Below are 22,681 nucleotides of genomic sequence, written 5' to 3' on the forward strand. Positions count from 1 at the left end.
AGCCCTGGGGGGCTCCTGGGGGAGCAGGGAACCTGTCCAGGGCTGCAGCAAGCCCGATGCTGGGCGTGGAGGCCGGGCCACACCTGGGGACCACTGGGGACTCAGGCAGGTTGGCTGCAGCCCAAGGCAGGGCAAGCCCACAGCCCTCCACATCATCCCAGCGCACAGAGCCAGCCCCACCATCACCGCCGCGGTCTTTGGCCGACCCTCTCAGTGCCATTCAGGGCACACATCCCTGTGGACCTCCTCTTGGCCAGGCCCTGGGGGCAGGGACCACGGAGACATGTTCTCCGGGAGCCCAGACTCTAGGAGGTGAGATGGGCCAGGGTCTATGCCAGGCATGGGGATACAGCCGAAGGCCAAGCCAGTTCCTGCCCTCAGGGAATTTGCAGAGGAGGAGGAAGAACCCAGGAGAGCAGAGGGGGAGGTTGACAATAGGGACGAGAAAGGGTCAGCGCTGCAGAATGAATGGTAGCCGAGCTGGTTTTGTGGGAGGCATAGGAGTTCACCAGAAGAAGCGGGTGAGGAATGGTATTTCAGTCTGGGTGTCATGGAGCCCCAGGCCCTCCTGGAGCAGGAAATGGGGATAGTCGGGGGTGAGGTCAGTGAGGGGAGGGGAGGGGAGTCACTCAGGCTGCTTCCACAGGGCGATGGGGAGCCATAGAGGACTGAGCAGTGAGGGGCTGGCATGGTCCGATCTCTTGGGGGAAGGTCTGGGAGGAGAAGCGTTGGCTGGCTGCTGTGATGCAGATTAGGTGCTTCCTAGGGGCCGGAGAGCTGCCGGGAAGGTGGACAGCTGGGGTGGACCTGGAGAGGTGGGGAAGGGGGAGTCCAGGGCCGTGGCTCCTACTGTGTTCAGTGTGTCCCCTCGGGCAGCCAGACTCTAGAAAACCCACCTCTAGTGGCTGCCACGACACACACACTGCCTCCAGGCAGCCCTCCCTCTCTCCGCCCCATCCGTCCCTGGGGGTGCAGAGGGCGCTGGCCTAGATGGTCCCTGCTGACCCCACAATGCCCAGAAGCACAGGGGGGCGTCCCTTCCAAGAGTTTCCTTTTTTGAGAGAGGAAACCTTCCCTAAAAGGCCTTAGAGATGCTGGCGGCCTCACAGCCAGGATGTCCACACACCTTTCCCAAAGCCTTGCCTGAAAGTGGGGTGGGCTGTGGGGCGGTTAGGCAAGGCAGGACTCACGCCTGCCTGGCGCTGAGGAGGGGTCCCCTCCGCTCCCCTGGTCTCCTGGCTGCTTGTGGGGGCCAGGGTGGCACAGCCCAGTGGGAACACCATGCATGGAACTCAGGAGAATCTCTTGCCCGGGAGCCCGGTGATGCCAGGGGCCACCCGAAGAAGGGGTGTGGCCTCGGGGACCAGCCCTCGCAGCTCAGGGATAGGTGTGTCCCTGAGGTGGTGACATCCCAAGAGAGAAGTGGCCAGGTGGCCTAGGGGGCATGCTGGGGGCTAGTGGTGGGCCGCGAGGGGTGGAGGAGCACCTGCAGGGCTGCGGTTCAGAGGAGACGGCCCCGCAGGAGCTGGGGGGACAGCTGTTAGAGGCGTCCCTGTCCCCACATCCCTGGTCCTCCTCTGCACTGGGGGTTGGGCCCTGCCGGAACATTCCGGGTCCTGCTAGATGTGCCTGGGGCTCCGGGCACAGGGGCCTCGGGGAGCAGGTAGCACTCCTCCTGAGAAGGAGCCTTGGGACCCTACTGGGAAATTTGGTGACGAATTTTCTGGAAAAGGCAAATTGCTTCCTGACATGTGAGTCAGGGTTTCTGGAACAGCTGCCACCAAAGTTCAGGGTTTTGTGCCACGTGCACCGTGGGGTGCCCAGAATACCACCTCCCTGCGTACCGGCCTGTCTCCCCACCGGCAGTGGGCTGAGGGGCCTGGCCGTGCTCAGCCCCGCACAGCACTCCCGCCCGAGCCAAGATGATTCAGAGGAAGGGCCAGCCGCCTGCCTGGGTGCCTGCGACAGAGGATGCAATTAGATTTAATGGGACAGAGCCCTTTCTCCCGCGCCTGCCGCTCCTGGCCCGCCCCGCCTCCCTCAGGCGGCGGCAGCAGGCGAGGGACGCAAAGGAGGTGGGAGGTGGGAGGTGGGAGGTGGGAGGTGGGGGACCCTGCGGGGCTTTGACGTCAGCTCTGCCTATAAGAGGCCGCTGGGCAGAGGGCTGGGAGACGGAGCCCCGATCTCGCCGGCATCATGCCCACTCCCAGCGCCACCACGCCGCAGGCCAAGGGCTTCCGCCGGGCCGTCTCCGAGCTGGACGCCAAGCAGGCCGAGGCCATCATGGTAAGAGGACAGGCTGGTGCCCGCCGGCCGGAATGAGCCAGAAGCCCAAGGGTGTCCCCCAAAGGCTGGCCGGCGGCTCCGGGCGCAGGGGCCACACGGACGCCCCAGACCCAGGCTTGGCACCTCCCCTGCCCGGACCTGGTGGGCAACCCCGGTGCCTGGGTGCCTGGGTCTCTGTGAGCAGGTGTCCCCGGCCCTGCCGTAGCTCATGGTGGGGAGTGCTGGGCAGACGGGGCACAGGCCCCAGTTCTGCTGAGCCAAGGGGTGGTCTGGGCTCCAGGGTGATTCTCATTCACCATCCATCCACCCACCCACCTGTCCGTCCACCTGTCCGTCCTCCATCTGTCCACCCGCCTGGCACGCTTTCCCTGATTCCACGTGGGATCTCCTGCCTTGAACCCCAGCAACCCCGACTCTTGGGGTCAGCCCTCTAGTTCAAGGGGGGACTGTGCTGGGAAGACCTATTGGGCCAGTCCCCTCTGTGAGTAAGTGGGGGCTCCTCCGCCTGGAAGAGGGGTCTTCAGTCTGCCTTCCAAGATGGCTCGGAATCATCAGCTTCTTGCAGGTTTAAAATGGCTCTTGTTTATAGACCTTTAATGAAAACACGGTTTGGGTTCCAGAAGTTTAATTTGCAGGCACTGTCTCAGGGGACTGGCCGTGGGGTAGAGAGCGCCCCCTCCCCCCCGTTAGGCTCCCAGCGAGGTGCCCTCCCCCCACGGAGGCCCCAGCTCTGTCCACACCCCACCCTGTGGTCGAGTGGGAGAGCGGGGAGGGGCTTCTCCAGAACCCTCCCCACCCCCAAGTCATGTTCCAAGACCCGAGGGCACCAGACCCTTCTTGGAAGTTCAGCGGCAAGTGGTGAGCCCCAGACCGGGGGGTTCTCCTCCGTCCAGCCGCGGTCTGGGGTGACGCACCATCTCCCGAGGGGCTCCGCTCTCAGGCGCAGCCTGTGGATATGGCGTGGCCACAGGCCCTGTGCTGTGAGGGAGCGCTGAGGGTGGGACAGCGAAGAGAGGTCATTGCATGGGGCTGGGGCAGGGGTCCCTCCCAGGGAGCCAGACACCAGCCATGTGCTCAGCCCTGCCCGGCCCAGGGGCAGCAGAAGCGGCTCCTGAGTCACCCCTCCGGTCCCTAAGCCGGTTTGGGGGCACTCGGCACCTCCCTGGCCCACTCCCGCTCTATGGCCCCCCTAGCCGGCCCATCGGGTGAGACACCGGAGCCGGGTCCTGCTTCCGAGGAGCCGGCCGAGGGCGGGGGGAGCTGGCGCCTCTGTCCCCACAGTCCCCGCGCTTCGTCGGGCGAAGGCAGAGCCTCATCCAGGACGCGCGCAAGGAGCGGGAGAAGGCGGAGGCTGCGGCCGCCTCGGCGGAGCCCGGGGAGGCCCCGGAGGTCGGGGCGCTGGAGGAGCGGGACGGCAAGGCCCTGCTGAACCTGCTCTTCTCCCTGCGGCCCACCAGGCCGCCCTCGCTGTCCCGGGCCGTGAAGGCGCTGGAGGTGAGGGCGGCCGGGCAGACGTGCCCACTTGCGGGCTGGTGTCCACCGGCCATGAGGGCAGGGGTCCCATGGCCCCTCACCACACCCCCCTGTTCTGGGGGATCCAAGACCAGCCCCAGCCCCCCAGGCCCCCCATCTCACACTGGGGGTGAGGGGTGCAGCTCCCGGCGGGGCTTGGGCTGGTGACAGCTGGTTGCATTAGCTGCTCTGGCCACACCAGACTGGCTCCTGGCCCAGGCGCCCAAACGACCTTACAGCTGACTCCTCAAGCTCCCGCCCGAGGGCCCGAGGGGGCTCACGCGCCCTCGTTGCTGGGCGACGGAGCTGCAGTGGAGCCGGCCCTCCCTGCCAGCCCCTGGCGCTCAGTGTCACTTAGTGGGGGTCTGAGCCACCTCACCTCGCCACAGTGGGCTCAGGGGGCCCACCCCCAAGCACTGGTTTTGGCTAGTGGACCAGGCCGAGGCCACCAGGGATGGCAGGACCAGTGGCCTGGGAAGCCAGGCTGTCTGGGTGTGGTCAGGGGACCCACAGAAGACCCTGCCGGGAAGGCTGGGGCAAGGGGGCTCTGTGACAACTGCTGTCAGAAAAACTAGACAAACCCTTTCCCAGCAGAAGCCTACCCAGGCAGCGGGCACCTGCCCGGAGTCTGGAAGACGGTCCTGTGGGCTGCCGGCCGCAGGAGCCCAGGGCACGGCGGGAGGCGGACCCCTAGGTGCCCGCGCCCCAACCCCTCTCCTTCCCCTCTGTCTCTGTCTCTCCATCTCTCTCTGCCTCTCTCTCCCTGCTTTTGCTCCCTAAGACATTTGAAGCCCAAATCCATCACCTGGAGACGCGGCCAGCCCAGAAGCCACGGGCGGGGGGCCCACAGCTGGAGTACTTTGTGCGCTGTGAGGTGCCCAGCACCGCCCTGCCCGCTCTGCTCAGCTCCGTGCGCCGGGTGGCAGAAGATGTGCGTGGTGTTGGGGAGAACAAGGGTGAGGCCGGTTCCTCTGCCCTTGAGTGCGACCACGTGACCTTGAGATGTCAGGGTGCAGAGCGCCCCACGGGGGAACCCCCACAGTGAGCACAAGTGAGGCCTGGGGGCTCCCTCCTGGCCGGCTCTGGCCCTCCCGCAATCTTCTCCTCACCGGGGTCCAGGACTGGCTCACCCCCACCCCCAACCCCAGCCCAGGCGAGGACTGCGTCCAGGGCGGTCCATCCTCCCCCAGGGCCTCGACACTCACGGTGGCCCTTCTATCTTCCGTCTCTGTGAAGTCCTCTGGTTCCCAAGGAAGGTTTCTGAGCTGGACAAGTGTCACCACCTGGTCACCAAGTTTGACCCTGACCTGGACTTGGATCACCCGGTGAGCCGTGCCTCCCTGGGCCTCCTGGCCCGGATCGTGTCCCCCATGCACTCACGGCTGGGGCGGTGAGCTTGGACCCCGGGTTGGGACTGTGGGGGTCTGTCTGCTGCCCAGCTCCCGGCAGAGCCGCGAGGCAGGGCTGGGTGCAGCCCCCAGGCGCCCTGCTGGCGTCACAGGCCTCGTCTGGGCAGGTGGGGCGTGGGGGCGGCGGGGCGGCCTCTGAGCAGGGCCCAATGTGCTGCCAGGGCTTCTCGGACCAGGCGTACCGCCAGCGCAGGAAGGCGATCGCCGCGATTGCCTTCCAGTACAAGCAGTAAGGACCTCCCAGCGCTCACTCTCCGGGGCCCCGACCCCGTCCTGCAGCCTCACACTGGAACAGGGTGGGGGTGGAGGTGGGGGGAGGCTGTCTTTGTCACCAGCAGCGTGATCTTCCCTGTCACCGTGGTCGCAGACTCTGGGTCCCCAAGTCACAGCTGAGGAAACCCAGGCACAGAGCAAGTGGCTGAGGCCACACAGCCAGCAGGGCGCTCCGCCCAGCCCCTTGCTGTCCACTCCCCACTCGCTCTCCCCGGGGGCCCTGCCTGACTGCCAGCCTCCTCCCCAGAGGTGACCCTATTCCCCACGTGGAGTACACGGCCGAGGAGACTGCCACCTGGTGAGACCCCATTACAGGGGAGGGGCAGGGCAGGGACGAGGAGGGCCCAGGGAGACCCCCAGAATCCCCATGTGGAGGGCAGTGGGCAGGACAAAGGCCAGATGGAGAAGGGCCTTCCCAAGGTCCCCCAGCCCCCTAAACCACGAGTGGAGACCACGCTCAGTGGCCGGGGTCCTTAGGGGCAGCAAGAGGCCTGCAGTGAGGCTGCCCGGAGCTGCCAGCGGCAGAGCACAGCACCTCCGAGGGGGGCTCCTGGATGCGGGCAGGGTTCCGGGCGGGGAGGAGGGGGCAGCCCGGCCAGCCTGAGGCCCTCGCCTGCAGGAAGCAGGTCTACTCCACCCTACGGGGTCTCTACACCACCCACGCCTGCCGGGAGTACCTGGAGGCCTTCGAGCTGCTGGAGCAGTTCTGCGGGTACCAGGAGGACCGCATCCCCCAGCTGGAGGACGTCTCCCGCTTCCTGAGGGGTGCGGCATCGCAGGGGGGCCCGGCGGGAGGGCCTGGGGCACCCCCCCGCCCTGCCCCGGCACCCTGACCGCCCGCGGCCCTTGCAGAGAGGACCGGCTTCCAGCTGCGGCCCGTGGCCGGCCTGCTGTCCGCCCGGGACTTCCTGGCCAGCCTGGCCTTCCGGGTGTTCCAGTGCACCCAGTACATCCGCCACGCCTCCTCCCCCATGCACTCCCCGGAGCCGTGAGTGCCCAGACCACCTGGGGCCCGCGGACCGCCGGGGAGGGGACGGGGCACAGAGGGCAGGCTGCCGCCGGGCCCCCGCCCCACCCACTGCCCCCTCCCCCGACAGGGACTGCTGCCACGAGCTGCTGGGGCATGTGCCCATGCTGGCCGACCGGACCTTCGCCCAGTTCTCCCAGGTGTGTCCCCGAGGCCTCAGGGGCAGGCTGCCAGCCAAGCGGCTGGAGGGTTGCGCTTGCCAGTGACAGGCGCTCCTGCCCCTCCCCACCCCCAGGCTGGACGGTGCCCGCTTAGGTCATGAGATTTCAGGGAGACTGTTCGTCCTGGAATGCGGGGCCAGGTGGGCTGTGTGGGGTGTGCTCGGGCCCGTCGGGAAGACCACCTCAGGACAGTGAAGAGCAGGAGCCATTTCCCCCAGTCCGCTGGTCACCAGGGGACAGCCAGGGAGAATCCTGCGGCCTGTACTGCCACCTGCTGGCTCTCTCAGGAGCAGCAGAGAGCGGTCCAGGGCCTTTGATGGATCCCAGGAGGGCCCCCGACCCCGGCAGTGTCCAGGAGACCCCTGGAGGGGCTGTGGACACCCCCAGCGCCCTCACCCCACACAAGCACCCAAGCAGTGGTGGGCTGAGCCTCTTCCCTCCACTCTCCTCCCTCCTCAGGACATCGGCCTCGCATCCTTGGGGGTGTCGGACGAGGAAATTGAGAAGCTGTCCACGGTGGGTTCCTTCCCCTGCAAGACCCTGGGCTGAGGCCAGGCCGTCCTGTCCCGCCTGAGGTCTCTGCTCCTGTCTAAGGAGTGTGGTCCTCGCTTGGTGGCAGCCTGGAGCCTGGCTCAGCTCTGCTGGGGTGGGTGGCGCCTGGACCACGTTGGGGGCGGGGGGCTGCGCTGTCCGCAGTGGCCGCCCAGCCCACCCTGCCGGCTGTCCCGCCAGCTGTACTGGTTCACCGTGGAGTTCGGACTGTGCAAGCAGAACGGCCAGGTGAAGGCCTACGGCGCGGGGCTGCTGTCCTCCTATGGGGAGCTCCTGGTGAGACCCTCCCCGGAAGGGGGCTGGGGCCGGAGTCCGGCAGGAGGGGGGCCTCCGCCGTGCCTCCTGGATCTGGGCCTCCTGGGAAGCTGGAGCAAGGGGCTGCCCTGCTTGGGGGCCAAGAAACCTGGCCTCTCCACGCACTCTGTCCCCAGGCCTCGGGAAGACCCCCGGGGCGGAGGCAGGGGTCGGCACCAGGGGGATCAGGCCGCAGGGCCCAGCCCCCTCAGGACCAAGACCCCGCCTCCCGCCAGCACTCCCTGTCGGAGGAGCCCGAGGTCCGGGCCTTCGACCCCGACGCAGCCGCCGTGCAGCCCTACCAGGACCAGACCTACCAGCCCGTCTACTTCCTCTCTGAGAGCTTCAGCGATGCCAGGGACAAGCTCAGGTAGGCCGGGCTCCCCTGTGCCCCGCAGCGGGGCGAACCAGCCAGCAGGCCAGGCCTGCGCACACCTGGCGTCCAGCCTCCCTCCCACGACTGCACCCCAGAAGGACTGGGGAGGGGAGACCTGCGGGCTGGGGGCCAGGTCAAGGCCAGGCTTTCAGGAAGTGGAGACTGACTTTGTGAGGCGGATGTGTGGGGTCCTTCCCAGCCTCCTGCCCTCTGAGCAGCCGGGGCCATGAATGGGACAGAGGAGGAGGGCCAGGGTGGCTGAGGGCCTGGGTGGGGAGCCTGGAGGAGCAGGGAGCTTCCAGAGGGGGCTGTGGTTGACCAGCAGTGCTGGGGGGAGGAGGGCGGAGCCAACACCCGACCTGTTCACCCTTGGGAGGGGCCTCTTTTCCAGATAAGCTCCTGTAGTCACAGGCGAAACTGAGGCCCGGGGCTGGGTGCCTGATGTAGAGAGGAGGGAGGGGGTTTGGATCCCACACACAGGCTTGGGGGCAGGGACGTAACGGACCCTCCAGGACACACAGCCTGGAAGCCATCCCAGAGGAGGAAGCCTGCAGGGAGTGGTGGAGGGTGTGGCCTCGGCTTGGCTGGAAAAGGCCCGTCCCTCCCCACTGTAGCCCCCTACCCCTGGCCCCTGGAGGAGGCCTCCGAGGCCTCTGTTGTCTGAGTGGTTGGACAGAATGAGCTTCTGGGGCCCAGGAGGCTCAGAAAAGTCCTGGGAGCTCCGAGCTGCGATGAGGGAGGCCCGGCCCCTAACCCTCTGGCTCTCCTGGAGGCCGCAGACCCTGCCCCAAGCTGCCCCAGCTCCTCCCCGTCTCCCCAGTGCCTCCGAGTCCCCACTGGGTGACAGGGGGTCTGTGCTGCCCCCCCAACCAGGAGCTACGCCTCCCGCATCCAACGCCCCTTCTCTGTGAAGTTCGACCCATACACGCTGGCCATCGATGTGCTGGACAGTCCCCACGCCATCCGGCGCTCCCTGGAGGGCATCCAGGACGAGCTGCACACCCTGGCCCACGCGCTGAATGCCATCAGCTAGGTGCCGGGCGCCCCCCTGGGTCTCCCGCCTCCCTTTGGTGCTCACAGGGCACCTGAGAGCCTGCCCGAGACCCTCCCTGCTCGAGGGGCCTGCTGCGCCCGCTCGCCCTCCCGCCGCTTCCCAGCTCTGCCTGCAGGTGTCCTTGTGCTGCGTGCCGCGTCCAGTGTGTGCTGCCCGTCTGCAACCACAATAAAAGAAAAAGCCCCTCTGAGTACCCACCCCGAGTCGGTGTCAGTGTCTGCGCCAGGCTCAGGGCCACAGCCCCTCACACTCTCCCCGCCCTGCCCAGGGTTTCCTCCACTGCCTCCCCACCTCCGGAGGCCTCACCGGGCACCAGACAGCAGGCTCCTCCCGGCCTGGGTTGCCTGCTCACCCGGAGGACCAGCCCGTGCTGTGCTCCAGCCGCTCCAGAGGCCCAGGGGGCCTGGCTGAGCAGTTGCTTCTCCGTGGGGTCCCAGCAGGGAGGTGGGGGCCTGGCCCACAGAAGCCCCACCTGCTCTAGGTTTGGGGGGCAGGGCTCACCCTGGTGGTCTCTGAGGCAGGGCTGCAGGCTGGGCCCTCCCCTCAAGCCCGATGTCCCCCTGGGAGGAGGGTGGGGCTGCAGAGGCCAGCCTGTGAGAGCAGGCAGAGGAACGGGGACCCCAGGCGCAGCCCCTGCCTGCCCGGAGCAGGACCCAGGGCTATCTCTAGATGAGTGCTGGCAGCGGACTAGCCGAGCTGGGCCCCAGGCTCCCCAGCAAAGTGGGCGTGGGGCTGGATTCTGGGCTCTGCTTACTCGAGAGGTCTGGACATGGTTCTCTACCTAGGGCCCCCCCGCATCTTCCAGAGCCTTGGAGAGAGTAGCCTGGGGCTGGCTGGGAGGTGGCTGTATCCTTACTTCCTGCAACATGCAGGCACCAGCCTGTCTTCCCAGCCCTGCTCGCTTCCTCCGGCTCCCCTCACCCCAGCACACCATCATGGCATGGGCTCCGAGCTCTTAGGATGCCAAGCCCAGCAAACTCCTGCTCATCCGTCAAGGCCCTCCTGGGCAAAGCCTTCCTTCCCAGCCCCCCCGGCAGTCTGTCCTTCCATCAGCTGTACCTTAAGCATCTTGTCTGTGACTAGCCCTCCTGTACCAACGTCCCTTGTACCTGTGAGGCCCCAAAGGGGCCATGTCTGATGGCTGCGAGCCCCACTGAGTCCCCAGGGAAGGGCTGATGGCCGGCCTCATCTCCCTGCAGCCCAGCTGACCCCTGGGCTCCAGCCTTCTGCCTTAATACACTTCTTTCAAAGGGACCCTCAGGTATCCCTTGGCTGCATCCCTTGGGGCCCCATGATGTCCTGGGAAGGCAGGGCCCAGCCCCTTCCTCAGCGTTGGGGGCTGGTAAGGTCCGGTCTCCTTCCAGGTGCCTGTCCAGGGGGGCGGGGGCACCACAGGGGATGCAGTGGGGCTGAGAGCCAGGCTGAAAAGGGCCAGCAGGAAGAGACAGCAGGGGCTCCAGGAAGAGGGGGCCCGAGGGGCGCCCTGGGTGGGGCATGGTGGGGCCCCACTCACCGGTCCTGCGGCCCCTGCACCGAAGACAAGACACGGGGATCAGACTAGGGGGCCTCACAGCCACTGGTCCTTGAGCCTAGCCCTCTCAGGAGCTGTGGGGGAGCCAGGGTGGGTGAGGATGGGGCCGTGAGCCTAGGAGACCGTGCCTCACCGCCCCCCACCCCGGCCTTGGACTGCCCCGGGGCCTCTCTCCCACCCCACTCCCTGGATTAAGTGGGGAAGAGGCACAAGCGAGGCCGGAGGGGCTGGTCCCTGCAGACACTAGCCCCCAGCTCCGAGCTAGGGGGCTGGGCCAGCAGGCCCCTCATTAAGGCTCTAATGACGCAGCCTCAGGAGGTGCTGATGGCCACGGAGATGTTCTCACACACCCAGCATCAAGGAAATGGCCCAGAAACTGCAGTCTCAGCCCCCACCAACCCCCGCCATCTGCCACCCACTTGGAGGCCCTAAGGAGCCAGGAGGGGCTGGGGGCTATAAAGCCCGCAGCGCGGCCCAGCAGCCCCCAGCCCTCTGGACCAGCTGCGTTCCGAGGCTGTCAGCAAGCAGGTGTGTCCCGGAGGGCTCCGAGCTCTGCTGACCGGCAGCAGGATGTGCGCCCCTCCTCCTGGAGCCCTCGGGGGTGAGCGCTGGTGGGGCTCCCGGGGGTCCCCGCACGGCCTTAACCCTGCCCGTCTGCCAGGCCTCGCCCCGCCGCCATGGCCCTGTGGACACGCCTCCTGGCCCTGCTGGCCCTGCTGGCCCTCGGGGCCCCCACCCCCTCCCGGGCCTTCGCTAACCAGCACCTGTGTGGCTCGCACCTGGTGGAGGCGCTGTACCTGGTGTGCGGGGAGCGCGGCTTCTTCTACACACCCAAGGCCCGCCGGGAGGTGGAGGACACTCAGGGTGAGACCCCACTGTCCCCACTGCCTCCTAGCCCCGGATCCCAGCTGGCGCCCAGGGGGCGGTCAGGAGGGGTTTTAAAAAGGAAAATGATGCTCTCTTGGTCACATCCTCAACTGGCCAGATCTTTGGGGACTGAGCCCTGACAACACCCCAAGGGTGGGCTCGCCGTCCCCTCTACTTCCATCTTACCCCTCTCAGCCCCATTCCTTCCTCTCCTCCGATAAGAGCGGCTTCAGGGAGGGGTTTTACAAAGTGAGTCAAGCCCTGGGGGCTGAGGGTCTTGGGGGTGCCCCATCCTCCTGCCTGCATGCCTGTGGGAGACACCTCACTGCCCTGAGGGGACCCCACACACAGCCCGAGGCAGTGGGAGGGGGCTCGGTCCTGCACAGGCTGCGGGGAGGTGGGTGGGGGTGGGGGTGGGCAGGAGACAGGCCCCGCGACGGGCACAGAGGATGCCCGCCCGTTCAGGGTCCCGCTCCAGGGCTGACTGTCTCTCGGCAGTGGGCGGTGTGGAGCTGGGTGGAGGCCCGGGTGCAGGCGGCCTGCAGCCCCTGGGCCTGGAGGGGCGCCCGCAGAAGCGCGGCATCGTGGAGCAGTGCTGCACCAGCGTCTGCTCGCTCTACCAGCTGGAGAACTACTGCAACTAGGCGGCCTCCCCTGCCCCGGCCCCGGCCCCGGACCCCGGCCGCCAGCGCGCCGGCCCTCCGCGCCCCCGCTCTGCAATAAACCCCCCGAATGAGCCCTGCTGGTGTCGTCTGTGTGGTCTGGGGGCTGAGGGGCTGGGGGAAGGGGGCGAGGAAGGTCGGGCCCCCTTCTGTTCTCTCTGCACTGGCCCCTCCAAGCTTTCTCTACCTGCACCGGGCGCCCACGGGCACGTGGGTGGACGGGGACTAGGGCCCGCGGCAGTGCCCCCCAAGGAGGCGAGCTCCTGTCCTCAGGGGTCCTGACACCCCCCTCCCCAGCCCCCATGCTGCACAGGGCGGCTCCGTAGGCCGCCCGCCCCGCTGCTGCTGGCACACCCGAGAGCCCCAGGGCTGCCTGGGCTGGCCACGGCCTGGGAGGTCAGAGGGTGACTTGGCTGTACCAAGGCCTGGCCAGCCTGCCAGCCACCCAGGCCAAACCAATCTGCACCTTTCCTGAAGACTCCACCCGGGCCAGGCCATGGGGCGGCTGGGCCTGGGGCTGGACGCTTGGGCCCTGGTGGTGGCAGACCCCTCAGAGGCCAGCCAGGAGGCGAGAGCAGGCTCTCCTGCCGGGGCCCGGCCAGCTGGGCAGCCCTCCCTGCAACCCTAAGGCTCTCACCCAGGTCCCCGTGGCCACATCCACAACCCCCACCCAGGGGAGATGTCACAGGCCCTCAGCGGGCCCCGCCCCTGGAGTGGAGGCCAGGGCTGGGCAGGCGGGTGGACGGCCGGACACTGGACCCGGAAGAGGAGGGGAGGAGGCGGCTGGGATGTGCAGCGAGCTGTCCATGGGGTCACCAAGGCGGCCCCATTTGCACAGGTAGAGGCAGGGGCGCCCCTGCAGGAGCTGAGGTATGTAAGTGCCCAAGGCTGGGCCGGGCGCGGCCGGGACAGGGGAGCTGGTCAGTCAGTCAGGGTCAGGCTGCCCTCCAGGCATTAAGCCTGTGGTCCTGGCTGGCCCTGTCGGCCTCTGAGACCCTGGGGATGACCCAGGGGTGTCCCCGCCCCCTCAGGTGCCAACAGGCTCTGCGGAGAGGGACCAGACGTTTGGGGTCCCAGGGTGTGGGGGGCTGTCCCAGCCGGCAGGGCTCATGGAGCGGCTGGCCCAAGTGGTGCAGGGGCCTGGGGAGTGTCGCCTGAGGGCCTCTCCCTGTGGTGGCTTGCGTCTACATGGTGGGGAAGGCAATGAACCCAAGCGCCTGGGCTGGGGCCTGACCCCTGTCCCCTCCTGATACCTGCCCCGCCGCAGCTCAGACATCCAGACCTTCCTCTCAGCCGTTCTCACCAGCCCCTGGGCCCTGGTGACTGGTCTTGAACAGGTGGGGTGGGGGGTCTCCATACCCGGCACGGGCGAGCTCATGGAAGGAGGGAGCAGGGGCTGCCCGGGCCACCTGGGCCCCAGGGGCAAGGGCAGGACCAGACTCTGTTTCCTGCTTGACACCCCCTCGGGGGCTGAACCCCAGGCACCCCTGCTTCCCAGAGCCTCCATGTCACCCCATGGAAGCCAGGCGCACAGACCTCGGCTCTGCCGCCCCTTCTGGGGACTAGGAGGGCCCTTCTCCCATGCCCTCAGACCCGGCCTCTCCTGGGGGTCTGGGTTTCACTCGCCCAGGGGGCTGGCAGTGGCGGTCCAGCTCTGTGCCACCCTGGCGTGGGCAGTGGGAGGCCAAGGGCCAAGTGCAGCCCCACGTTCACGTCCCACTCACTTGCCCTCGGGCCTGTCCGCGCCCCGCTGTCGCACATGCCACATGGGATGGGGCAGTAGCACATGTGTTCCGACTGGGGAGGCTGAGGCTGGGTCTGGTGCTAACCCACTAAGGACATTCTGCCAGTGTAGCTGCCTCCAGGCTGGCTCCCTGGATTGCATCTGGTCCTGGCACGGACGAACTGACCCCTCCCTCCCTCCAGCTGGCCATTGGGGCTGTATTTGCCTTCTCCTGTTGGCAGCAAATATTTACTGTCCTCACTGTTCCCCAGGCCTGAGCAGATCCTGAGGGGGAATGGGAGATGGACACAAGGATGCTGGAGTGGGCCCCCTGCCCTTGAGGGCTTGGTACTTGGCAGGGGCCGGCCTGGAGAAAGGGAGCCAGGAACCAGTGGCCTGAGCTCCTGGAAAAGGCCCGCTGGTAGAGCCCAGGCCGAGCCCCAGCTGGTGTCTGTGTCCAGCTAGGCTGCGAGTCCCCATCCTGGGGGGCTGGTCCCGGACCCAGGCAAGGTGGGGCCCCGGTGCAGGCGGCTTCTCTGGAAGGACACCTGTCCACGCCAGGCAAGGTGGTCAGAGCGGTCATTCACAGAGAGAACCAGCAGAGGGCGCCAAAGCCCAACTTTTGATTCACTTCCCTTTGCTCGGGGCCTGGCGTCCAGGAGGGTGGCCCTCTCTGCAGGGGTCTGCTGCTGCTGCCTGCGTCCCCTCCTGGCGGCACTCACAGGGCCCGCGGGGGGCCGCCCAACACGCCGGCCACCTGGGCCCTGGAGGCCACGAGGTTTAGGAAGGCAAGAAGGTGTCCGCGGTCTCAGCGGCCCGGCAAGCCCACACCCTCTCTCGCGGGCCCCCGCTTCCTGGTGGAGCAGCTGGACAAATGTCCCAGGTCCCCAGCATTCTAGGAACGTCTCCAGTGGGAGTCTGGCCCTCTAGGCCCGGAGTCGGAGACCTGGGGCGGGGGTCCTCGGGGCGACCCCCTCCAGCACCCACATTATGGCTGAGCAATGCCCAGCTGGAGCCTTGCTGAGGGTGTCCAGGACCTGGGTTGGTTGTCGCTGTCCCTCCCTCTGCTTGTGGCCACCTTGGCCACTCGAGCCACAGGGCTCAGATGAGGTGGGGGCTTCGGGGACGGGAACCCTGGGCCCAGGAGGCATCAGGTGGGGGTCCGGCTGGGTCAAGGTTAGATCTCTCCCACGTCCACCCCATCTCCCCACCCAGAGCTGGGAGGAGAGGTCAACTCCAGAAAGAATGTTTGGGGGTAGGGGGTGGTCAGGGGTCTGGGAGCCGTGGAGATAGCAAACAGAAAAACAGGGTGTGGGGGTGGCCAGCCCACCCCTCCCTCCCACACTGTTGTTTCTGGCCTCGGAGCCAGAACAGCGCGGCAGATTCCTTCGAAAGTGGAGGTCGGCAGAAGGGCCCCTCCATCGCCCCCACAGCAGAGCACTGAGCCCCCACCCCTCGGGTCCTCAGCTCACCCCCGAGGCAGCCCGCCAGCCCCACCCACCTCAGCTCAGAGCCCCCGCCTCCTACTACCTGCTGCTGTCGGGAGCTGACCCACAGACCCCTGCGATTGTCTCCAAAAGTCCCTGGAGGGGTCACTGAGGCTGCTCCCAGGAGCTGGGCTACTGCGATCCCCCCACCGTCCCCACCCTCCAAGGCACTAGGCTGAGACGTGGGGTCTTGGGGCCACCCCTGGGCCCTCAGGATGAGGGTAGAGGTGGGTGCTGTCTTGCAGGCTCCCTTCACCCAGAGATGCTCACAGGTGTGGCCCCAGGCAGCCGGCCCCTGGGTCCAGGTCACAGGATCGTTCCCAGCCATGCCTGGCCCTGCGCTTTGCCAGGGACAAAGGTGGGCCTCCAGGTCCCTAGCCCACGGGTCCAGAGCCCGTGAGCTGCTAGGTGCTCCCCCCCACAGCCCCACATGCACCAGGCTGCTGGGCCATCAGAACCCCGTGGGGTGTTGGGGGGGTGAGGGGCCACATTCCACCGTCCTCGCTCTGACCCCCTTCCCAGCCCATCTGTGTTTTTGGAAAACAGAGCCGGCACCCCGGCAGCCCTGCTAGCTTGTGGCCGTTCACACTGCGTCTCAAAGCATACGTTTGTCTTCTTCAAAGTCCAGCCTCACTTCAGGACTTGGCCCCAACCCAGCCCAGCCTCCCTCGAGGTACCGGCCTGCCCCTCCCGCATCCAAGGCCCACTGGCTGTGGGACCTTGGAAATTCCCTTCCCTCTCCGGCCTTGGGTTCTGGGCTCTGGGTTGCATGTGGTGACTCAGTGGGCAGACAGCAGGGCTGGGAGGTGGTGAACCTCAGGCCCAAGCTCATGGCTCTGGCCTCCCTGGCCTCCCCTGGCCCTCCACGACCTTCACAGGCTCTCCCTGGCCTCCCCGGCCCTCCATGGCACCCCCGAGTCTGACAAGCTCAGTCTGTCCAAAGAAAGCTCCGAGGGGCAGGGGCAGGGGCAGGGAGAGGATAGAAGGTGGCCTTCCTCCCTTGAGGCCTAGACAGTGGGTCTGTCCTTAGTCACCTGCTGGGGGTGGTTCCTCCACCCAGGTCCAGCTGTGGACAAGGAGAGGGCAGAAAGGCCAGGCTCCCTGGGGGAGGAAGAGCCACCTGCGAAACAGGAGAAGGGAGGGCTGGCAGTGCCGCAGAGGTCAGAGGAGGTCAGAATGGGCAGGCTGGGAGGCTTCCTGGAGGAGGTGTCCTGTGTCCCCACACAGGTGCCTCAACTTTAGGGTCAAGCCCACATCTGGCTGTCACCGCCGAGGGTGCAGACCAAGCCCAGGGATTGCTGCAGGCCAGATATAGTCTGTGCCACCCTCCCTGGAGCCACAGTGGGGACATGTTCACACAGAGACAGCATCCTCCAGGCCCTGGCCAGAAAGAAGGTGTAGCAACCCATCTGGAGGACACAGTAGGCCAAGTCCTGTGGGGCCCTCACCTCCTCAGACACCCTCAGTGTGCTGGGGCCAGCGGGGGTGTCCACCCTGGGCTGGAGCCGGGCTGAAGGGTGAGAGCCAGTGGGCCGAGCAGCTGGGGCTTGAGTTCTTGCTCCGCTGCCCATGGCTGTGTGGCCTTGGGAAAGTTGCTCAACATCTCTGCACCTTAGTTCCTTCCAGGAGACTCCCTGACTTGGCGGCTGAGGGTCCACTAGGGTGATGTGTGTGCGTGGGGAGTCCCCACCCAGGCCTGGTGCCATGGTGACTGCATCAGCCTCCGTGCGCGGGGCACGTAGATGGGGGCGGCCGAGGGAGGGCTGTGGGCCTTGGCACTTCCTGTGCCTTCTTGCTCTGTGTCTCTGGGGAGCCACTCGCCCTCTCTAGGCCTCAGTGCCTGGGACAGCTCGGTAGGTCTGTGTCTCCGCTGGGCGGTGAAGACAGGGCGCAGCTGACAGGCCTTCCATGGCAAAGCAGCAGACTGCCCCATTACCGGGGTGGACAGTGGGCATGTCGGGGGGCCTTCCTGGAAGGACCAGCTCCCCCGGCGGGGAGGCCCAGGGCTGGGGTCACAGAGGGATCACACGTCTTGAAGTGAAGCCGAGGGCAGGACCAGGGAAGGACTGTGCAAGGCCCAGGGGACCCAGGGTGTCCCATGTGCCCCAGGGCCAGGGTGAGGTTCCCCACCTGGCTGGTCTCCCTCTCCCCAAACCCCACAGTCCTCTCAGGCGGGATGGAGCGGCCCAGCTGCCAGCCACTGGGGCTGGAAAGAATGTTCACGTGCCATTGGCGGGAGAGCTGGGGGCAGAGATACCTTCACGTGTGTTAGCTTGCGGTCTGTGTGGGCACTGGCCTGCAGGCTCCCAGGCCCCAGCACGTGGAGCCTGTGATGTCAGAGGCACGTGGAGGCCTGGGGTGACTAGGCTGTCCCGGGGCCATCGGCAGAGCGGAATTTGAGCTGCACCAGCCTCCTGCCCACTCGCCTCCCCGTCTGAATACACTGCAGTGTGTGCACACAGAATGAACCCCTCGGTCCTCCCGCTGAGAACTTGCAGCCTCACCCTGGGCTCTCAGACCGCCTGCGCGGAGGTGGCTGGGCGATACGAGATGGTGCGGGGCTCTCGGGGCGATGGGTGTGCTCAGGATGGGGGTTCTGGTACCTCCTCTTCTGCTCTCCCAAGTTTGTAAAGTGGTCCTAATGGCAATAGTGATTTCTGGAAAAGCCAAGGCTGCCACTGCACTTCTCCACGTGGCCACAAGGTGGCGGGCTCGGGTCAGATTTAGAAAACCCGTCCCAGGAGCTGGTGTGTCTTTTGCGCCAGATACAGCGCCCCTGCTGGTCTCAGGGATCTTGCCTCCAGGCAGGGGTCCCCACATTCTGCTCCAGAGCCCCTCAGTAATACGTCTGACTTTATTCTAATATAAACACAATACAGTTTTCTCTAATTCTCAGAACACAGCAGATGCTTCAGGAAGGCGCCCTAGGTTTACTCTGTGCTTTGGGGACCCACCTCGCCACACCCCTGGGGTCAGGAGCCCCCAAGGGGAAGAATCTCCTTAGGCGTCCGTCCACCACCAGTTCTGTAATGCCAGGGTGGGGGCAGATGACAGCCTCGGACCCAACTGCAAAGGTGCAGAGCCTACCTGGACCCCGAAACTGCAGTGGAGGCGCCCCCTTGTAGGGGGGATGTTGTCGCCTCCCCCGCTGCCCTCTCCTCAGGGTGTCCCAAATTGCCTCTTCTAAGACCTTCCGGCTGTGCGCTGTAATCCTAGGAGTGGCCACCAGGTGTCAGCACGAGGCCACTGAAGCGGCCGAGAGCTGGAACACAAAGAGTGCGGGGGCATTCCTCAGGGTACGTCAAGTCTCTCCTGCATGAATGAGAGTCTGGCCCGAACCCCAGGGCGGGGTACTCCTCCTCCAGGCCTAAGAGGCAGTGAGGTTCATGTAATGAGGTCTCACTCAGTCCTGCCCCCCAACTTTGTCCCTTCCCTCCCATCACACTGTGTCCCCTGCAGGTCCCGTGTCCCAGACGTGGACTGCAGTGAAGCACAGTGCTGGGAGTCACAGTGCCCCGGCCCCCAGTAGGCTCCAGTCCCACCTCACTGGCATCAGGGGTCCTCCCCAGCCCGACCCCTTGTCTCTGTTCCCCTTCCTTTGTTTAAACACTCTGGGTTTCAAGATTCTGACGGAGGGGGTGAGGGGTGCAGCTCAGTGGCAGAGCGCGTGCTTGCTGTGCACTGGGTCCTGGGTGCAATCCCCAGTGCCTCTGTTAAGGCACAAATGAAAACTTTTAATGGAAAAAAAAAAAGATTCCCATGGAATCAAATGGACCTACACTGGCACAAGCCCCCTCTTGAGCTGTGCCAGAAATGGGGCGCCAGACAGGGCAGAGCTCAACTCAGCACACTGTTCTGTGGGTGGGGAGCCCCACACTTCCAAGAGCTTGACCTGTGGGTTGGAAAGGCTGCTTCCCTTTCGGCCTTGCAGCTGCCCACCTGCTCCGCTGGAGGGTCCCCGTCAGTGGCGTCCCGCCCAACCCTGTCATCTGGATGAGGTCGGCACTTTACCCTCCACAGCCTCACCTGGAGCTCGGGCAGTCCCAGCTGAGGTTCCCAGTAGGGACCTGGGCCCGGCTCTTTGTAACGCCTAGGCAGTGTCTTGCTGTGGATGCTAAGGTGGCAGCGCAGGCCGTGAGCCCAGAGCAGAGGCAGAGCCAGCACGAGCAGGCACCTGCTGCACCCGGGAGCTGCGGGCTGCCTCACACCGACTCCCCTCCGTGCACCCTGGACCTGACTGGGAGGCTTTGCATCCCTTGATCCCTCCCACCCAGGAGCCAGGGAGGAGCCCCACCTGCCCTGCTGCCAGAGGCTGGTCTGGCTCTGTGGTGTCTGCAAGCCGTTCAGGACACCCATACCAGATTGGAGTCCCCCCCCCTCTGAGAGCCCTGCTCTCCCACCAGGCGTCCTGTCCCTCCAGCTAAGGAAGGACGTCCAGGTGAGGGCTTAAAAGACAAAGGCAGAGGGGAGCATTAGACCCCAACACAGCCTGGGAAGCTTGGTGAGGTAAACGTGCTGGGGCACAGAGGCATGGGGAGGCTGGGGACTGGTGGCCTGCTGGCAGCTGCGCCTGTCTGTGCCTCTTCGTGAGCCTTGGCTCTGCCTCCTGCTCTTACGTGCAGGCTCCGGGATGAGGTGCAAACTCCCAGGGAAACTGAGTTTCATCAGGCAGCACCCGAATATGGGCCTCCCCCTCGGTGCTGACGCCTCTGAGTCTATGCCTTGATTAGAGTCTCACCTGAGCTCAAAAGGCTGTGAACCCAGTCATCTTACCCAGGAGTGCCGTTTCCTGCTGCCCTCTCAGTGCCCAGCACCACACACGCATTGGGGGGTGACAGTGGGTGTCCCTAGTGAAGGAGGACACTCCCAGGTGAGCCCCCGGCCTCGAGAAGCAGAGCAGATGCGAGCGTGCTGAGTTGCAGCTGCGCTGATGCCCCTGGAGAAAGGTTTTTCCGATCATTCTCGAACCCTGCTTCTTTCCCCGTTATGCCCGCCCCCATTTTACCCGTGCCACGCCCACCAGCACGCCAGGGTGTCAAGTGACCGCCAGGTGTCAATCCAGCGAGGCCCCGCCCACCCCCACCCCCAACAGGGCCGCACCTCCCAGCCGGCAGGGCGCGCTTCCGGCTGGTGCCCACGCCCACGCGGCCTTCCCGCCGGCGGGGGTGGGCCGGGTCTCCGCCCCCTGACGCCACCGTGCCCCGCGTGGAGGGTGCCCCCAGCAGCTGCCCCGGCAGCCCCGGCACCGCCAGGTTGGCTCACAGCGACCCAAATTTGGAGGGGCTCGAGGCAAGGCGCGGAGGCGACGAGGAGGTGAGGGGCAAAACTATGATTTCAGCCGGAGTCTGAGCAGGGGCCGTGCTCGGTGGTGGAGGCGCTCCTGCTTCTGGGGGCCCTTACGATGCGCGCTCTAAAAGCGCCCTTCCCCCTCTCTCCAGCCTCAGCCTCGTCCCCGCCCTCCTCCGCCTCCTCCGCGTCAGCTCGGCTGGAGGCTCTGGACACCACAGCCGGCGCACCCCCTGCTTTGGCGGCGACTGCTAATATTGGCCCAGCCAGCGGACCACCGGCCCGGCAGTTTCGGCAGAGAGCCTGGGGCACCAGTGACTCCCCAGTCCTCTTCATCCACCGCCCCAGAGCTTCGGGGATCACGCAGCGACTAGAGTACAGGTACCTGGGCTCCCCCCTCACGTGCCCCCACCTGTGTGTGAGCAGTGCCACGTTCTCAGGGTGCAGGTGTGGGTGGGCTGGGGGCTTGGGGCAGCTGGCAGGAGGGGGGTGACCTCTGCTGCCAGGGCCCTGGGCGAGCTTCCACTTTGGAGGGGACAGGAAAGACAGGTGGGCAGAGGACCCTTCCACAGAGCTGCCCAGAGCCACAGAGGCTTTGGCAGGGAGAAGAGGTTTTCCTTCACTGTCGGGCAAAATGGGAGGGGCAGGGGTGGAGGGGAGGGCTGCTGCTCTCAGCAGCAGGACACGGCTGTTTGTGCCAATGTAAAAGGCACAGGGTTTTTCTGGGTAAGAAGTTCCCTCTTACGGCGTGCCCCCCCCCCCCCCCGCCCAATCCCAACCACAGACAAACACGAGACTGTGCAGAGGGGCCAGGGCCCCGAGATTCTGAAGCAGCTTTTTTTTTCCATACCATTTATAAAGTAAAGCTTCTCTGTTCCCACTGTCTACACTCCCGATCACCACCAGAGAATCCCACCATGTAGCTGGAAAAGAGGCTGGGAAGGACAACGCAGGGGAGCAGCCCCTTGGTACCCACAGCAGGCCCCCTCCTGACGGTGCACGCCGGCCTCCTGCCCTGCCCCGCCCCCGCCCCCCGCCAGCCCCACTGCCTGGGCGCTGAGTGCCGGGCAAAGGCAGTTTCTCCAGGGGGCGTTATTTTGTCATGAAGTTTCTCTCCCTCCACCCAGGGCCGCAGACTCCTCTGTCCACCCAGTGTTGCATTTGTGGGGAAGGGGTTCCCTTCCCCAGAGAAGCCCAGTCTCCCCCACCTTCAGCTGCCTTCTCAGTGCTGAGCTGTGCCCTTTGGTTGGTGCCCGGCCCCTCCTTGCTTCTGTTCAAGGGGGGATGTTGTGGGGTGGGGTGGAAGGGAGGATGTCTGCACTGTGTGCTGTCACCCCCCAGACGAGCTGTTTGTGGGCAGCCTTCAGCCCCCATGCCCAGGCAGAAGTCCACCCTGGCCAGGAAGGGGCAGCCCGTCCAACAGAAAGGTCTCTGGCTGCCCCACGGGCATCTCTGCAGGCGTGGCTGCTGGGAAGCCCAGCTCTGGGTGAACTGTGGGCACCTTCCTCCTTCCTCTATACTTTAAAAAAGGGAGAGCCAGGCAGACGGAGGGACAGAAGGGGAGCCACCACCCAAACCCTGACAAGGTGACCTGCGAGCCTCTCCACCCAACAGCCAGGGGAGGGGCCGGGGACCAAGGCTCTGGTTTGGGGGAAGGATTGTTTTAAAAGAGATCATCTTAGGAACATCTTTTGGCTTCTCCCCAGGGGCCGAAGAGTCACTGCTGAGCTCGAGGAAGAGGAGGGGGACTCCAGTCCCCAGCCCCAGGGCCCCACACCTCGTCTGGCCCAGCCCCCAGCCAAGGCTGCCCCACAGCCCGAGCCCCAGTCGGCCAGAGCTGCCCGAGATCCCAGCCCTGAGGTGAGCTGCTGCGGCCTGTGGCCCAGACGACCCCCATCTGCTCAGAACTGAGGCCAGCAGCCAGCCGCAGCCCCTGCCCCATGCAGGTGAGTGTCTCCAGCCTCCCGGGGCAGGACCCAGTGTACAAGAGCAGGCTGTGTACAGGGGCCTGTTCTCCTCTGGTGCTTGGAGCCCTGGGCAGTTGCAGCCCCCAACCCCTCTTTCACAAGGAGAGGTGACCCAGTGGGGCTGGGGATGTGTTCAGAGTCACACAACTGGAATCTGGGATTCAGGGTCTGCTCCTGGGGCCTCTCTTCCTGGGGGCTCAGGTGTGGGCAGAGC

The 22,681-nt window shown here is 66.0% G+C and overlaps 3 protein-coding genes across 3 annotated transcripts; all 3 read left to right on the top strand.

Annotated features, from left to right (window-relative positions):
- The first annotated feature begins 2,184 nt into the window (after positions 1–2,184).
- TH (tyrosine hydroxylase) lies at positions 2,185–9,042 on the top strand. Its single transcript, XM_072970874.1, has 13 exons — positions 2,185–2,286; positions 3,568–3,780; positions 4,580–4,754; positions 5,035–5,123; positions 5,369–5,436; positions 5,728–5,778; positions 6,100–6,245; positions 6,333–6,468; positions 6,578–6,647; positions 7,128–7,184; positions 7,401–7,496; positions 7,751–7,884; positions 8,764–9,042. Exons 1-13 carry the CDS (start codon positions 2,197–2,199, stop codon positions 8,921–8,923), a joined length of 1,485 nt encoding a protein of 494 aa, XP_072826975.1. The 5' UTR covers positions 2,185–2,196; the 3' UTR covers positions 8,924–9,042.
- A 2,107-nt stretch (positions 9,043–11,149) lies between these two features.
- Positions 11,150–11,986, top strand: INS (insulin). Its single transcript, XM_031691061.2, has 2 exons — positions 11,150–11,339; positions 11,841–11,986. The coding sequence occupies exons 1-2, from the start codon at positions 11,153–11,155 to the stop codon at positions 11,984–11,986; spliced, it is 333 nt and encodes a 110-aa protein (XP_031546921.1). The 5' UTR covers positions 11,150–11,152.
- Positions 11,987–17,677: 5,691 nt separating this feature from the next.
- LOC140698884 (uncharacterized) lies at positions 17,678–22,451 on the top strand. The gene is made up of 6 exons (XM_072970737.1): positions 17,678–17,790; positions 18,378–18,510; positions 19,635–19,652; positions 20,419–20,527; positions 20,653–20,881; positions 22,207–22,451. The coding sequence occupies exons 1-6, from the start codon at positions 17,678–17,680 to the stop codon at positions 22,409–22,411; spliced, it is 807 nt and encodes a 268-aa protein (XP_072826838.1). The 3' UTR covers positions 22,412–22,451.
- The last annotated feature ends 230 nt before the right edge of the window (positions 22,452–22,681 follow it).

This window comes from Vicugna pacos, chromosome 10 (assembly GCF_048564905.1).
Source record: "Vicugna pacos chromosome 10, VicPac4, whole genome shotgun sequence".
In the NCBI taxonomy this organism is placed as follows: domain Eukaryota; kingdom Metazoa; phylum Chordata; class Mammalia; order Artiodactyla; family Camelidae; genus Vicugna; species Vicugna pacos.